Consider the following 17,771-nt stretch of genomic DNA (forward strand, 5'->3'; position numbering starts at 1 on the left):
AACGATGACCTTTCCTATTTATATACTTTAAAGCTAAATAAATAGCATGCAACTCTGCAGAAAAGATGGAAGAATTCAATGCAATTTGTTCTGCCACAATTTCATCCTGGCAGACAAAGGCTGAGCCAACGTAATCATCAGATTTAGATCCATCTGTATAAATAGGAATTAAATTCCTGTCATGGTGTTGAATTTCTGCAAAGTGCTGCCTGTAGACATAATCTGGGGTGGATTCCTTTGGAAATTGCTTTAAGCTAAGGTCAACATTTATCACAGGAGTTGACCAAGGAGATATATTACAGACCTCTAGCTGTGAAATGTTGCCTGTGTTCAGATCAATCGTGCTGCTCACATTCTCCATTCTTATGGCGAATGAAGGGACACTGAGCTTCAAATAACCTTTTCAGCTGAGTATCTAATACTGTACAATCAACTGAATGTTTAGAGTAAGATTTCTGTTTTATATAGTAAAATAGAGACAACTGTTCTCTCCTGAGAGATAGTGGAGGCTCATAGCTTCCACATACAAACTTTGTACAGGGGAAGTTTGAAAAGCACCAGTGCACAAACGTAGTGCTTGATGGTGGATTGGATCCAGCATCCGAAGAGTAGATTCTCGCGCAGAGCCATAAACAATGCAACCGTAATCCAGCTTAGAGCAGACAAGGGCCCTATAAATCCAAGCCAAAACTCAATTATTACTCTCCAAGCCAAAACTCAATTATTACTTTCACTGAGTTTACAGTATATTTTACTTGAATTTTCAGAATATCAGCTCAAAATTAAGATAGCACATTTACTAATACTTAAATATTTTTCAAACAAAAACATCCTAAATTAATTATTCTGTTATGTTGAAATAATAAAATATACAAAACTACAATTCATGTTAAGGAATCCAAAAAGGAGCCTTTGAATTTATAGAATCTGTTTTTATGTATATTTCTCACTTCTTCCTAAAGGTAGATGCACACAAACCAAAAAATTAAGGTAATATTGAACATCAATTGATACTAGCAATCGCCTCTTTTAATTTCGACAATTAGAATGTGTGATTAAATTTATTGTTGATGTTCAATATTCCCTTAATTTTGTCATCATATACATCTGTCTTAAAATATATATAAAATAAAAGCAAAATATGCCTTACAGGACAGAATAATAGTTCAAGTTTCTGAATTTAGCAATAGTTTCATACTGTAATTTCAATTAAACTTACCAACTGACTCCATAGACAAACACTGACATTAAAGCTTAAACTCAAAGAGACAGGAATCAAGAATTATCTTAGAATTAATAAAAATTCATTTTTGAACATCTTCATTGAATTTTCAAGTCAATCTGAAGATGGATCCGAGTTTTGAAAATATTTATCAATTCTAAAATATTTATGGATTCTTTTATTTTTATAAATATAAGCCTATTGTAAAATGTACATTAATGTGTAATTCTATTCCAAATTTTTGAAATAAAAAGATGGAAAGTAAATGTTTATAAGAAAAATATTTGCTTAGTTATTTATTTTAAACACACTAAATACAAGCTCTATTTTAATTAATATCCTAAAAATTCATGTAAAATGTGCTGTAAAACTTATTTCAAATGTCATATAATCATTGGTAAGGAAAACTGATGCTTCAGTTTATCGAGGTCATCCCGTGTATATATTATATAAGAAAACATAGTAAAGAATATAAAAATATGTAAATTAAAGGGTAAACTATAAGTAAAAAAATAAAAAAATAAAAATATTTACATTTTGAACTTTTACATGTATTTTACTTACATGTACTAAATTGATTTTACTAATTTCATAATTTAATTGTACTCAAATATAACTGTGTATAAAATTGAACTTGGCAATTTTGTTCTATGATCTAATATAAATGAACTTGTTAATCAATTGGAATTATATAATCTTGGGTTAATATAAGACAGTAGCAATGTGTTATTTCCTTCTACATAATCCTACCCAACTTTTTTTTTTAATTGGTAAACATTGCATTATTATTATTATTCATACAATTAATGACCTAGGTATAGTGTTTGATGAAAATTGTTATTTAAAAATCACATTAATTCTTTTTCTAAAAATTTGATGAGTAGAGGTATTCTTTGACATCATGTCATCTTATTTCTTCTGACTTCAGGGTCTTTTTTATACTAATTTCCAATATATTGTCAATTATTGTCTGCTGATACAGTCTATGGCTACTTCTCACTGTTTCACTACTTCATAAAATTTTATTTCAAGTGAATAAGATTTACCTAATTTTTAATAAACTGGCCAACTTATTATTATGGATTCTGCTGAGGCTGCTAGGGCTATACTAAGCTTTCCCAAATTTAATCATTATATCATTTATTTTCATACAATTTTATTTTTTAAATATTTTAATTGTCTTTAATGTGGAATTATTTCTCTTAGATACCTCAATTACTAGGAATACTTCTTGTTATTCTCTCCCTTTCTTTACCCTTAATTTTTCCAGATGATCTTTCCATTTTTGCACTAAGGTTATATCCAATTTGGAGATCTTTTATTTTGGTTGGTTGGTTGGGATTTTTTGGCGCAAGGGCCACAAAGGCCAAGCTGCACCATTCTTTTATTTTGAAATTTTCTATGTTTTAAAAAAAATGCATAAAAAAGATTCTACATAATAAACAGTAATCTGTTCAATAATTCATTATATATATATTTTTTTGTTTATATTATGTTTTTATGCACTAAAGTTCTTTTTTTATTATAGGGTGGGTTGTTCTTTTCATTAATTTCTCTTTGGAGAGCAGTCATCTCTTGTTTTATATGGCATTACATATAAATCCTAGGTTTTTCAAACCAGATATGATACAGACTTATTAAACCTGGAACAGAGACAAATCACCTGTGCAAATAAATTATATTCCAACTGAAAAGGGACAGAAAAAATTCAAAATGCATATTAGAGAATAAAAAAAATTAAAATTGTTCTCTGTCTCAGTTTTAATAAGTCTATATGATACCTAGTTTGGAAAATCTAGAATTTACTACAGTTAATAAAAAATAAACAAGAAGCAATTTAAAATAAACATTGCCATGTATTTATAACAACAAACAATAAATATAAAGTATTAAAAATTTTTAAATAAATAAATAATACAAACAAATCATATTCAAGTTGTTATTATACAAACTTATTACCAATATGACATCCCTAATCGTTTTGGTAACATTAGAAATATATAAGAATGGTAGAAATTCTTTATTCAATAGCAGTGATTGAAGCCATTCGAAAATATTAGGTGGTGAACTAGTAAAATATGGTGGAGCATGGAGTTGATTCACTTCATCTGAAATAAAATAAGAATTCTTATTCTGAAAAATTAAATGAATTATTAAAAATATACTACTAATTATTTAAATAACAACCCTTATAATCATAACTACGAAAACAAAACATCAAATATCTTATTTTAATAAATTCATTTCCTCAAAATTTCTTAAGAACATTTTTCATAAATTTTATCTATTTCTCATAAGTCTTGAAATAGCATATGATTTCAGATGAAATACAGTGAAACTTCTCTATAATGAACACTCATAAGACAAAAAAAAACTATACATTATACAGAGGTTTTGTGAAAATTACCATTAAATGTAGCCTGCACTGTTTCTATTTATGAACACACATTAAACACATGCAAAAAAATTACAGTACGATGATGAATTATCATAAAAGTATTAGTGTTTTTTTTAAATTCAAATTCATTTATGTCAGTTTTTTACAATTGATTATAGCAATCTGCTTCTAACTACACATCATTAAATCTTGTGCTAGGTTTGAACCTTCTGCAGCTTTTCTATTGATATAAAACTGAGTTTGTTTATGTAATCTGTATGACCATTGGTAGCTCCGTAGAAGGTGTCATTTTGGCATAAAGCCATTGTATCATCATTTTTATTCTTCCTTTGTTGAATCTCAGAAAATGACTAATGGATTGTTTTTGTATATTGACTTGCACACTCAGTCTTGAATCCAAAATTCTGTCAACATAATGATTTGCAGTGATGGAAAATACTTTGTTTCCATATCATTTGCAACAGTTGCCACAAAATTGTAAGTATTCTCATTTGGCTTTGAAGAAACAACTTTGAATTGGTGAATCTGTCTCCAAGCATTTGAAATCCACTAAGTACTTTGTCAGCATTTCAAGCAATGCTCCTTACTCCATATTTGCAATTATATGCTTCATAACCATTTATCTGTAATTGACTCTGAAATTCTGAAATATACTTTGATCTAAAAGGTTGAGAAAGAAATAGAGAGAGGTAACATCTGAAAGTAGAATTATGAGCTTCAAACATCAAACAACTGAATTCTTTATCAGACTGTTAAAGCTAAACAGTTATGAAATAATTTGGTAGAATCAAATTATTTGAGAGTTGGACGTCATGCCAATCTTTTAGTTGAACAAGAAAAGAAATTATCACAAAAGGTATTAATTACATATAAATACCACTTTATTCACTTGTGCTTTTGATGTATTAAAAGGCGTCGTCCTCAGGCAGAAGCATACTCGAATAAATATTTTGAACAAACTTNAAGATGTTTTTACTTGGGCTTTATAAATTTCAAGTTTTTCAAGATGTTTGATGGAGTGCTTATTAGGCATGGGTCTAATAATGGAAGCCTGGTCCTGTTAAAGCTAAACAGTTATGAAATAATTTGGTAGAATCAAATTATTTGAGGGTTGGACGTCATGCCAATCTTTTAGTTGAACAAGAAAAGAAATTATCACAAAAGGTATTAATTACATATAAATACCACTTTATTCACTTGTGCTTTTGATGTATTAAAAGGCGTCGTCCTCAGGCAGAAGCATACTCGAATAAATATTTTGAACAAACTTTTCAAATTAAAACTAACAGCTTTAGTCCTTTAGAACAAAATTATAATTAGAATAAACAAATGTAAAGAATTTAATGTGTTTCTTAAACACACAAGAATAATGACACAGTTTCAGATTAGCAAAACAAGTAAAGAATTTAAATTAAAGTGAGCGTGGTCGCTACACACATGCACCATAATTACAGTGACCATATTTTTTGGGGGAAAATAAAGGACATATCGATGAAAATCAAATAATACCTTATAAAATTCATAAGTTTATAACATTTATTACGAACATTAAAATTTTAAACAATCTGAATTATTTATTACACATACACACATTGTAAAAATTTAAATAACATTAATTTTGATACTTTTCAGTAGAATTAATTTTTTATAGCGCCGTTTCACGCTTAAAGTCATAAAATTCCATACAGTTCATTTGAAAGTTGTATTTGACAGAAATACATGCTTCTAATGTGCTTACTTTTAAATGGATTTTTTTCATTTGTCCGCATATTATTCAGCAATGAAAATATTCATTCAACGGGGGCATTAGATCCAGGAAAACAAAAAAAATTCTACGATTTTACAAACGTTTTTGAAAACAATTTCTTCTGCTGTAAAATGTTCAAAAATCTCAATCCACCTTTGATGGCAGGGCTGGTTATTCTGTCGCCATTCGTCGATCTTTTCGTTTGTGACATATTTTTTTACACATGAAACTTCATCAAATAATTCACCATCGAATATATTTACGGACCAATGATTCAAAATTAAGATATAGCTTTCCTCTACTTTCGCCCACAAAGGAACTTCGCATAATGTGACCCATTCAAACATCTCTATTTCAATAAAAAACATGTTCCAATTATTTAGATAATCTATGCACGTTTGATAAAATGTGTACACAGCATCATTGGATTTTTTGGCTTGTATATTTTCTGATTTTTCTAATGCTAAAACCACTTTTCTAATAACAATAGGAAGAAACCTTTCATTTTTTTCTTTCAAATAACTTCAGCTTTAATTAACAAGTGTATCATGCACCAACTAGAGAGTTAAAAAACTATCACAAAAATTCCCATAAGAGTGTCCACCCCTTAGTACTGTCAGTGGGCCGTTTGGTTGGCAACACACTGCACTACTGCGCTCTATGTAACAATGCAACACTGGTCGTGATGGCGTATACAAAACTAACTTGTTCAATATATTATTAAAAAAAAATTTTTTAAACTTTGTGTCAACTTTACAAACTAAAGGACAAAATGCCTATTTTAGAAAATAAATAAAGTTAAAGGACAGAGCAGTGAAATAAAGGACTGTCCTCTTAAATAAAGGACGTATGGTCACTGTAACCATAATGTATGGATTAGGCCTCAAAGAAGATCTTCTGTCCAATGTAGTATGCCCCTGGCTCTTTTTTGAGGTCAAAACACATAAAGAGGCCTCTGGTTAACAAAAGGACCCACCCTACCTACTACCTTGAAAAGGCGTATGTCAAGCTCCTAAGTGGGTTCCTTCCCCCCTTGTTACATCTTCCTCCATCGCGGCATCTTTAGCTGCTGGACTAGGTAAATTGTCCCCTAATAGATACAGTTTCTACAAAATGGATGTTGCCACTCTCTATCCCTCTGTACGTCAATTTGAGGCAGTTATGCTTACTAATACTCTATTCATCAACGAGTGCTTTTCTGTGCAGCAAGCCTTAGAGATCTGCAAGGCTTTACTTTTTGTTACTGAACATAATTACAGTAATAACTTATACTGGAATTAGAAAGAATTATATAAAATACCACCTTTTTAAATACTCCAGCAAATAATTTAATATTGTAAAAACATTTTTGTCAGTTAAACAATAAAGTAAAAAGAACATTAAAGAAATAGAACATAAATTAAAATTACAAAAAATAATAAGTGTGCATGCGTATGTAATGTTGTGCGCTTAGGGGAACAAATACAAAATAAAGATAGGGATATAAGAATATAAATAGCTCAACAGTTTTGCATTAAAAATTAATGTCTCCTAAAAATTATAGTTTATAGTTTATCTTCATAAAACGATTTCCACGCTGTGGACAGAGAGTCAGCGTCCCTATGATTGATACAAGATGTTTTTACTTGGGCTTTATAAATTTCAAGTTTTTCAAGATGTTTGATAGAGTGCTTATTAGGCATGGGTCTAATAATGGAAGCCTGGTCCCATATAACCTCAACTTCCTGTTGGTTGGCATAAGATGCTAAAATGGTGCTATTGTTGTTTTTTTCTAATAGAGTAGTTATGTTCTTTGATTCTTTGTTCCAAGCTTCTCAAAGTAGCACCTACATAAACACTATCTGAATCAAAACGACAGTCTTTGATTGGTATGGAGTAAATGCTGGAGGTAGTGATCTGGTTGTCATTCTTTTTATCATTTCTTAGTAACTTTTATACTGTGGGATTACAGCTATATGTAATCATAAATTATTGATGTTCACAATATCATTCATCATTTTTCTTAAGAAGGGATGATAGTTGATTACTGTCATGCATTTATTGTTAATTAAGAGAGACTGGTTAGTTTTATTTTGAAAAGTTGCGATGAGTTTTTTTTAATAAGATTCTTTTGGTAACCATTCTGCTGTGCTATTTGGATAATGTACTTCAATTCCTTGTACGTATCAAGTATATTTGTGCAATGAATAAAGGCTCATTTAATCCATGCTCAGAAAGCAGCATATTTAAAGTGTCTAGGATCCATTGAATTATTTGGTATGATGATGTTATTCAGGCCCGGTTTCCTGTAGATGTTAGTCCATATTTCACCTCTTTTGCATACGATATCAATGTCAAGGAAACAGACATTAGTAAAGCTTTCTTGGTCCAGTCGCAACTTTAAACCATAATTATTATTATTTTTTAATAATGTTCTTTTTCTTTATTGTTTAACTGACGAATATCATTAAAGACAATCGAAAACGTTTTTACAATATTAAATTATTTGCTGGAGTACTTAAAAAGGTGGTAATTTGTATGAACATAATTACTTTCAGTTCAATGTGAATGTATACCTACAAAAACAAGGGGTCCCAATGGACTCACCACTGTCTGCTATACTACCGGAATTAGTCATGAGGAATGTTGAGAGAAAGGTTTTTAGTTTCCCCCTCATGATAGCATACCCACTAATATATCTGAGATATGTAGATCACATTCTCTTAGTGTAGCAAGACACTGAGGAGGATTTTCTTGTCCTGAAATACTTTCTTGTGAAGGTTTACCCTTTTATCTACTTTACCTGGGAAAAAGAAAATGGGGGAGAAATAGCATTTTTAGACTTAAACATCTCCAGGCTCCAGGGAGGTATAATATTCTCAATGTTCCATAAATTTAATAACATACCACCATTAATCCCTGCAACAGCATACCAGCCACAACAGTACATTAATGTGGCTATAGCTCCTTTAATTATAAGGGCCTTTCTATTGCCCTTCACACAAACTGCTACCAACATTGAGCTTGCTGCCATTCACTCAGCAGTAACTGTGGTGGGTTATACCAATTCCAAATATGAACATGTCATGAACAAGATTAAAAAGTCTCTTTTTTCTGCCACCACTTTACACATCCCAAATGGACTGCACAATAGTCCATCCATCATTACCGTTCTGTGGCCGTATCACTGCCCAAATTTGCCGAATTTTTAGACAACATGCATTGCTTCTATCCATCACCCCGTGACCAGGGAAGTAGCATCCCTGTCATTGCATAGAAGTCTCAGGAGACTTCTATGCAATGACAGGGATGCTACTTCCATACTAGAATAGTCAAATGTATACTCTATACTCTATCCCATTAGAAAACACATCTGACATTTGCACCCATTATGTAAGAGCAACAACAAGAATGTTATCTTGCAGCATCTCTGAACACCAACATTCCATCATGGTAGGCAGGTGTGACACTGAGCTATCAAGGATGATGTTACAACACCAATGCATCCCACTGTGGGACCATGTGGTGATGCTCAGTTATTGTGATCAGAGGAGCCTGGTGTATGTTTGGGAGGCCCTCCTCACCATATTATTAAATCCATGCAACTCCCCCACACTTGAGTTACCTACAGTGTGGGTCTGCTTATATAAAAAACTAAAACATCATCTCTAGATCCGCTCTTGGCGCCACACATTACAGCACATGCATGTAGTAACCACATGCACTTTAACTTAAATTCTTTACATTTGTTTATTTTAATTATAATTTTGTTCTAAAGGACTAAAGCCATTAGTTTTAATTTGAAAAGTTTGTTTGAAATATTTATTCGAGTTTGTTTCTGCCTTAGGACAACACCTTATAATACATCGAAAGTGCTAGCGAATAAAGCAGGTACTTATGGTACTTATATGTAATTAACGCCTTTAGTGATAATTTCTTTTCTTGTTCAATTTGGTAGAAGATAGGTGATTAGGTAGACTAAGAGATAGCAACCTAACCATCTACCAAATTACTTAATAATTACAGTCAAGTCAGTATAAATCGACACACCAAGGAAAAGCGAAAATGTGTCAAGTTATCCGATATGATGACTAAAGCGAAGTTGAAAAAAACCACAATACTACAATTAGGAAAATACAGTAGTGCAATGTACTTCTCTGACCATCCATCACTGGCATTAAAGTTGATTTCTACTCCAAGTACCCCAGCAATTTCCATTGCCTTTTGTTTCAGTATCAATCCCGAAACAGGAAGATTCGATGAAAGAATCTGCTTTAGCCAACGTAAGAGAGCATCTTCAACATGTTTGTATGGCAACTTTCTCTGGCGTTTTCGAGACAGCCGCGACAAAAATCCAAGAAAAGTTTCTTAATTTCATCTTTTTTCTTCAGGAACTGTTTTTGGAAGGAATTTTTGCTTTGCAAATTTGGCTTGCAAAGTTTTCTTACATTCAAATTCAGAAACAAGTTCATATTTTTCCTTCAGCATAAGTGTTATTAGCTTTTGGACACTCATTTCTAACAGAAATGGGAAACAGGTGCTACAAATAACACAAGGTAAGAAAATGCAAATTTGGATTCTGCTGTGAAATTGATATAGATTGTATATTTTCTTTTTTAGTTATCTGTTATTATTTTATACATAAAAATACATAAAATGTTAAGGCATTTTTATTAATATGTATATATTAATAACTAATTTGACTCCCCTCCTGAAAAAAAAAATGAGTTCACACCGCACTGTGCGGTGTGAACTCATTTTTTTTCAGGAGGGGAGTCAACTTATCAGACGTCTAAACGAGTGTGGGATAACAAATATATGTCGATTTATCCAGTGGTGACAAGTTAAATGGTGTCAAATAAACCAGAGTTTTTTTTAACATTAATGCCTATGTAGTTGGCTGGGACCACAGAAAACTGACTACTTAACCGATGGTATCAAGTTGTACTTATGACAACTTATGCTGACTCGACTGTATTTAGTTTTCATAGCCCAATAAAAGAATCCAGCTGGTCATTTGACATTTGAAGTAATTGTCAGGATGGTTGTATTTATTATATGAAAATTTCTATTGCCAAATGTTACTTTACTCTGGATGTCTTTATGTGATACTTTTATTTCTTGAAAATATTGCATTTTTCTGTTTGGCCCAGCATTTCTCTATTCAGCTGTTCCAGCCACTCTGTCATAATTTCTGTTTTCATTAAAGTCTTTCTATTCAATTTCCATTCAATTTCATATTCTGTAAAGTCAACCTTGATGAAGTTCCTTAATTCTGCTTTATCCAGCTTTATTGCTTAATAACATTTGCATAATAAATGGAAATGGTATCGTATGCACCCTTTTCATGGTTTCAGTAAGCAACCCATGGTAGGATTCAGACAGTGCTTTATTTGCTTTTGGGTTGGCTTAAGAATAACTTATGTTTTAATAGCAAAGTTTGCCCAAGGGATAACAAAAGAACAGCTGTTTTATCTGCATTCAAGGTATTTTCTGTAAAATAGATCAGAAGTAAACAGAAAGAAGCTTAGCCTCCCACTGTGCTACTATATTATAGTCAATTCCAAATACCATATTTTCTGGTGTATAAGACAACTTTTTAACCCAGGAAAATCTTCTCGAAAGTTGAGAGTCGTCTTATACGCCGGATGTCGTCTTATAGGGCGGGTGCCGCAGTCGGCCAGGACGCCCAGGGTATGGATAGAGATAGAACAGCACTGTACCCAGAAAACATACATCTTTCACCCGTCCAGCTCGCCCTTGTATATATCCTATTACTGTACCTCTTTCTCTGCCACTCAGATCTCACTCCTGAGGACAGCAGTGAAGTGGTGCAGGTGCGCATGTGTGAGATCTGAGAGGTAGAGGAGGTACAGTAATAAGATACAAGGGCGGGCTGGGGTAGTCTTATACAGTGAATATATCCCAAACTCTATATTTTAACTGTAAAAGTCGGGGTCGTCTTAAACGCCCAGTCGTCTTATACACCAAAAAGTATGGTAAATTAAAATTCATACATGTTCATTGGGAATCATTTTCAACATTTTTCAGGAAGCTGTTCATACAAGCCAAATTGCAAAGCTTTGGCTTGTATGAACATCTCTGATGTAAGAACATTCTGATTTATAACTCTGCAGAACCATTCTATGACTGCTTTGTAAAGGAAAGCATTACTTCCACCTTGTAATGAAGAATTTGCTACCCATTATCCCAACAGTACAAAGAGCCAAGTAGCTCTTAATTCTGAATTTCTGCAGCTTGTTTCTCAGTCTTGAACATCTATGCTAACTTTCTCATTCTGTACATCTCATTTGTTATATTCAGTAATTTAACCTGCTCCTTTAAATTACTTACCTTCTGACAGCTGATAATTATCTGACAGAAGAGAACAAACATCTGGAAAATCTTGCCAATAATGATTCTGATACAATGGAAGCCTGAGATCTCTAAAAATAAAATTACTTTCTTTAATATTTCACTAAGAAATTAGTATAACCATAAAGTTAGTATAATAGTAGAATTTTATGTATCAACAAATGTAATATGTTATGCACTATATACATTAAATTACACATATTTTTCTTTTTTTATAAAGCATGAAAAATAATTTATTGTAACTTCTGTGTTAGTTTACTCCAAAGTAAACAATACCAACAATATTCTGATCAATCTTAATTGCAATGTCAATGACTGTTCATGAAATACAATGCATCCAAATTCTAGATTTTTAATTTTTCAATACTCTCAGCATCATTAGAAGAACTGTGCAATCTAATTTCAATACTGTTATGTAGTGTTAGAAATAAAATTTTTCATTCATCATCATTGTCATCATTTAAATTAGAAAGTTAAATAATAAACACTCATTTATTTTTTGTTAATTTTAGTATGTTTTACATGTTCCCCTTTATTCTCAACACTATTACAGAAAACATTATATTAAAATAAAATCATCATAAGAATAAAATTTCCATTCTACTAAAAACTATATTAAGAAATTCAAAACAAAATCTTTTACATTATACATAAATAACCATGAAACAAGAATGATGACATAAAATTAGGAGAAAAATACAAAACATTTAATCATAAAATTTGATTCTTACCTTGAAATCTGATACAAAAAACAAGCTAATGATGATAATTCATTCCATTGAAGTATATTTAGTTTACAATCCTGCAAATATTTTTTTCTTTTTTTTAAAACACCTCAAGTAATTAAAATAAAAACTTATTTTTCAACAAAATAAATTAAAAATTTTAATAGTTATATAGGGTGTTCAGAAAGTGTACACTTATATATTTATTAACAGATGTGTTTCAATACAGAATATAGGAGGTAAATATGAATGACAATTACAAACGATGTTGAAAGTAACCCCTGTTAGCATCAATACAGGTTTGGATCCAACGTGCACAAACGATCTCGATACACTGCAGATTTTGCTGCTCCCCATATATAAAAGTCTGGTGAATTTAGAACTGGTAAGTGTGGGGGACACACATCTTTTGAAATAATGCAAAAATATGATTAGAAAAGTATAATGATTTTCTGAACACCCTGTATATTTAATTATGAAAAATTTTTTTTTTTTAATCTTTATAAAATTTAATATTAAACACTTAAAAGTGCATTTGTGATGAATAACATTTACTAATCATTGCATAACAATTAATATAAAATATTTTTGCATATTTTGAATATTTACTTACTTCATATACAAGATGTAATGCTAAATGAATGTAAGATATATACGGTAATAAAGGAGAATGAATGTTAATGCTGTTGATTTCTTTTTCTGAAATGTATCTAGAACTTATTTGAAACTTTTCATCACAATTAGCAAAACCGACAGAATTCTTTTGATCCTCATTCATTTTGGAATGTGTAGATGATATTAAGTATGACCAATCCTAAAATTAGACGATGAATAAATACATTTTATAATACTTAAATTAAGTAATTCCAAACATTTATCTTACCTCATCAGTACCTTGCTCAGAAGTTTTTGCTTTCTTTACTGCTACAGGAGATAATGACATATCTTTATTTAAAATACCTCCAAATGTTGTTACATCTGTATCGTAACCCATATTATTCAGAAGACATAAAAGAAATGTTTTTAATTCAGAACGAATTGTCAAGTCACTCGATCCAGGAGCATTTCTCATAGCATACCATTTGGCAAATATTTGAATAGCAATTTCTTTTGGCAAAATACTATTTAAAGCTTGTAATAGCTTTGTAACTGAAATATGAAATAACATTTTAATAATTTATGAAACTAAACCTTTTATGTCCAGCAAGTATTTAAAAAAAAAAATTTTTGTTAACCACTCTCAGACTCTAATTTGAAATAGAACTAGAAGAAATCCTACAATATCAATTACATATATTCAGTTACAGAGCATTTGATATGCTTTCAGCATCCCTGTAGTATATACAATCCTCTTTTATACTATTGTTTAGACATATCCAGTAATTCAGAATACTTACTGATCAAACATACCAATGACACAGATTAAATTTCCTACACCAAAAACTACCTCATAAATTATTCTGTAGTCTCTATAAGATTTCTAAATCTAGCCTAGCACAAGTTCTATCATTCCTTAAAGTCTCCTATAGCATACCACTAAAGTTATTTGATTTTATTGAAATCCAAAAAGTAAAAAACTCAAAGCAGTTCTTGACAAATGTGAACATCTTACTTTCCTGATAAAGATATCTCCAGAAATTCCTAACATATCATCATCAGATAAACAGGATTTGCAGAATTTAACAATAACGGACTAGGATCTTATCATCATTCCAGACTTCAGAAACACATTTTCATCAGTGCAATTAGCTCCCTGCTTTTGCAATGAGGGACTTATTTTTTAACTCATTCTATGCCAGCAGGCAGGATATCCTGCCCTACAGCATTCTCATAAATGCATCAAAAAAGAATATTTGCCTTGCTTTTAAGGCAGTCCTACTTGCTTGCTGCTGAATCATGCTCTTGATTTTCTTTCTGACAAAGCTATGTTTTTTTATTATCCATAGTGTTTCTGCTCATCAGATTGATTTGTTTAAACTTGTGCCCTACCACTTTCCATATAATTATCTTATCATCTCATATATTCATTGTAATGACCAACATCCTTCAAATTTATATATTTTCTTTTGAAAGACTGGATAAACCATAGTACTATTACTCAGACATTAAAATACAGTACAATTTCGATTCTCAAATGTTTTTGGTAATCTTAATTGACCTTCTTCAGAACAGAAACAAACAAATTTCAATTCAACAAAAAGAATGAAAACTGGAATATCTCTGGAACAAGTTGATTTCAAATAGTAATGTTTCATAATAACAAAAATTTAAATGTGCACGTCAGACTTCTACAAGGATTAAAATATAAACTCACAAATCAAAACAAAAAACACAAAAAAATAAACAATAAAAGAAATAAAATAATGGAATGAAATATATAGTTCATAAAATTAACTGTATTGTTAACAAAAATATATATGTAAGAATTAAACTAATGACATAACTCATATTACGTGTACTATGCCATACAAAAAAAACTTACAAGTATGCACAACTGGATATAATAGCTTAATATATATATGATAGTGTGTGATAATCTCTTTTTAGGCTCAAGATAACCATCATATATATAAGTATTATATCCAGTTCTGCATACTTATATTTACACACACATTTGTTAAAAATATGGTTAAGTTTACAAGCTATATATTTTGTTTTATTTTTTATTTCTTTCATTGTTTTTTTAATTTTATTTTATTTTTCTTTTGTTGTTTTTATTTGTGTTATTTCAATCTATGTACAAATCTAACACATGCATTTAAATTTTTGTTGTTCTAAAATGTTAATATTCAAAATCAATGTTCCATAAGACTCCAGCTTTTGTTCTTTTAAAATTGAAATTTGTTTTTTCTGTTCTGAAGAAGGTTAATTAAGACAACCAAAAATGTTTGAGAATTGTACTGCATTTTAAGGTCTGAGAAGTAGCACTGTGGTTTATTATAAGTGCAGTTTTCAGAGAAGGAAAGACTGGATGTAATCATTAATCATAGTTTGTTGGTAAATCAAGATCATGTAAAAATTCCTTGCAAATTACTTCAGTTCATTGATACTAGATGGTATTATCAAGACTGAACTTAAGCTATATTTATTTTCTGACTTTTTTCCATATAATCACACTTTATTAAAATGAAAATAATTGTATTCTTTCCTAAATGTCTGTAAAGTACATATTCTAAAGCAAGAAGTAAGCAGTTTTTCAAATACTATGATATACTATAAGCCATAAAGGAAATACAAAAATCATAAGCGAGGTTGAGGCCAAAGTTTTAAACGCGAAAATGTGTACATCAGATGTTCAGCACCGCTATCCTGGCATGCAGCCTTAAAAACTAGAATGATACACAAAACATTCCAAATTCCTTATGTATCTGATGATCCAATGTCATACAAACTTTTATCTTTTAAGACTCCAATTAAACAGGCTTACACACATTCTGCATCAAAAATAGACAACTATGAAATGTAAGGAAAATGAAAGTCCATCATCACTGGCCACTGTGTTCTCCTCTATTTGCAATCACAAAACTCTTCACAACTAGAAAACAAACTAGGAAAAATGTATAATAGTAAAAGGGAAAATTTAAACACAACCCAACAGTATACAAGCTAGTGAAGAATGATAAGGATAAGGCACAATCCTCAAGAAGCATTGATTGACATTGTGTTCTTGTGACAGATTAGTGCATGTATAGATAGGCCTAATCTTTAGGAGTAGGAACTAAAGAACATCAATATCACACTAGAAAAGATCTCCTCATCTCTTTTGGCATTTGCAGCCCAACAAGGTAATTAGTTTTGGATAGAGCATCAAGCTATTCAATGTATTTGAACATGAATGAAGTGCATATCGTAGGATTTTTTTTCAGTTGTTTCAAATTTAAAACTCAAGGATAGCTAATAAAATTAGCCAAAAAAGTTCATTCATTTTTAAGTTATGCATGGACATAAAAGTTTTACTATTTTAGCTTAACTTTGACCAGATATTGCTTAAATTATCTTTTTAATAAATATTTTTTAATATTGGAATCTAATATTTTGGAAACATAAAAACTAATTCAACAAGATTTATTATACTGCAAATACACATCATCATAATTCAGAAACATTTAAAATATACATGCTAATATACACTTCTATTTGATAAAAAAATATATAAAAATGGAAAGTTTTCAAAAGTTATATGAAACGAAAACAAAGATAAAAAAGTGATGTCATAAATATTTTATTTCAACAAGATTCCAATTAAATTATTTTTGAAAAGCTGTATTTATAGCCTTGCATTGTATTATAATCTATAAATATAGAATTTACAAAAGAAAAATTTACTCACCTATTATTGAATTAGACATTTTTGGCAAAGAAATCCTGTAAAATGTTCCATTTGAAGTTTCCTACAAAAATAAAAATTTATAAGAGACAAGAAAATTGTGAATATTTAATAGAAATGATAAAGAATAATACAAATATTTAATCCAACCAACTTTTCAGACAAATATTTTACTCAATTTTAGATTTTTGAATTTTATATAATTATTTATTTTGAAGAGACTATGATTATACAAATTTCACAAGTTCATATATTAAAATTTCTCACCTTAATAATAAAACTTTTACAATATGATATCAAGAGAGATATCTTACTAGAAAATTGCATGTTTCCCCCCATATATAATGAAAACTGTGAAATCCCTATATAATCAAAAGATGAGATAAATTTCTTCACATTGTATTAATCTTAGGAAAGAAAAAATTATAAAGATCAGTACAGTTTGAAAAAGAAACGTAAAGAAAACAAATTAGTAATTAAAAAGATAAACAAACTTGAAGAAAGAATTACCGACTATTTTAGAAATTAATCAACTAATCAAGCCAAATGGAGACATCAAGAGTTTCCACTAAATAATTTCATCCAGCAAAATGGATCCATACAAACTGCTGCTTAGCAATGACTATTTACAGATATCAAACTCACAGAATAAAACAAGTAAACCTTGTTCCTACTTTTTATTGGATCCAGAACACTTACAAATAGATGTCAACCAGCAATCAATAGAAAAACATTTTCTGTTCAAAACTTATGGTAACTTGAGACAAAAGCATCATTGAATTTTTTTTACTATGATCGATCTTTGAGAGACACCATGATGAAATGTTAATATAATATTAATGAAAATTTTAGAAAAATTATAAACTCATTTTAAGTAAGTCTAGTCTCATCCATTATTTGAGAGAGTACAGTACTTATGGTGAAAAACAGCCAGTGGGTGCATCTATCCATTTACTGTAATGACGGTGAAACAGACAAAATTGTATAGTATAAATCCA

General features: G+C 30.3%; 1 protein-coding gene across 1 annotated transcript in view; it reads right to left on the reverse strand.

Annotated features, from left to right (window-relative positions):
- LOC111626680 (anaphase-promoting complex subunit 1-like) overlaps nucleotides 1-17,771 on the reverse strand; it is a 116,690-nt gene that overhangs the window by 77,732 nt on the left and 21,187 nt on the right. Inside the window, exons 14-19 of the mRNA XM_023370158.1 lie at nucleotides 16,777-16,837; nucleotides 13,330-13,595; nucleotides 13,060-13,260; nucleotides 12,453-12,523; nucleotides 11,701-11,792; nucleotides 3,182-3,330 (exon numbers count right to left, since the gene is read on the reverse strand). Of these exons, the coding sequence (XP_023225926.1) occupies nucleotides 3,182-3,330; nucleotides 11,701-11,792; nucleotides 12,453-12,523; nucleotides 13,060-13,260; nucleotides 13,330-13,595; nucleotides 16,777-16,837 (840 nt within the window). The remainder of the gene's footprint in view (nucleotides 1-3,181; nucleotides 3,331-11,700; nucleotides 11,793-12,452; nucleotides 12,524-13,059; nucleotides 13,261-13,329; nucleotides 13,596-16,776; nucleotides 16,838-17,771) is intronic.

The sequence above is a fragment of the Centruroides sculpturatus genome, unplaced genomic scaffold (assembly GCF_000671375.1).
Source record: "Centruroides sculpturatus isolate CEXI.00-Female unplaced genomic scaffold, Cexi_2.0 scaffold451, whole genome shotgun sequence".
Lineage (NCBI taxonomy): Eukaryota > Metazoa > Arthropoda > Arachnida > Scorpiones > Buthidae > Centruroides > Centruroides sculpturatus.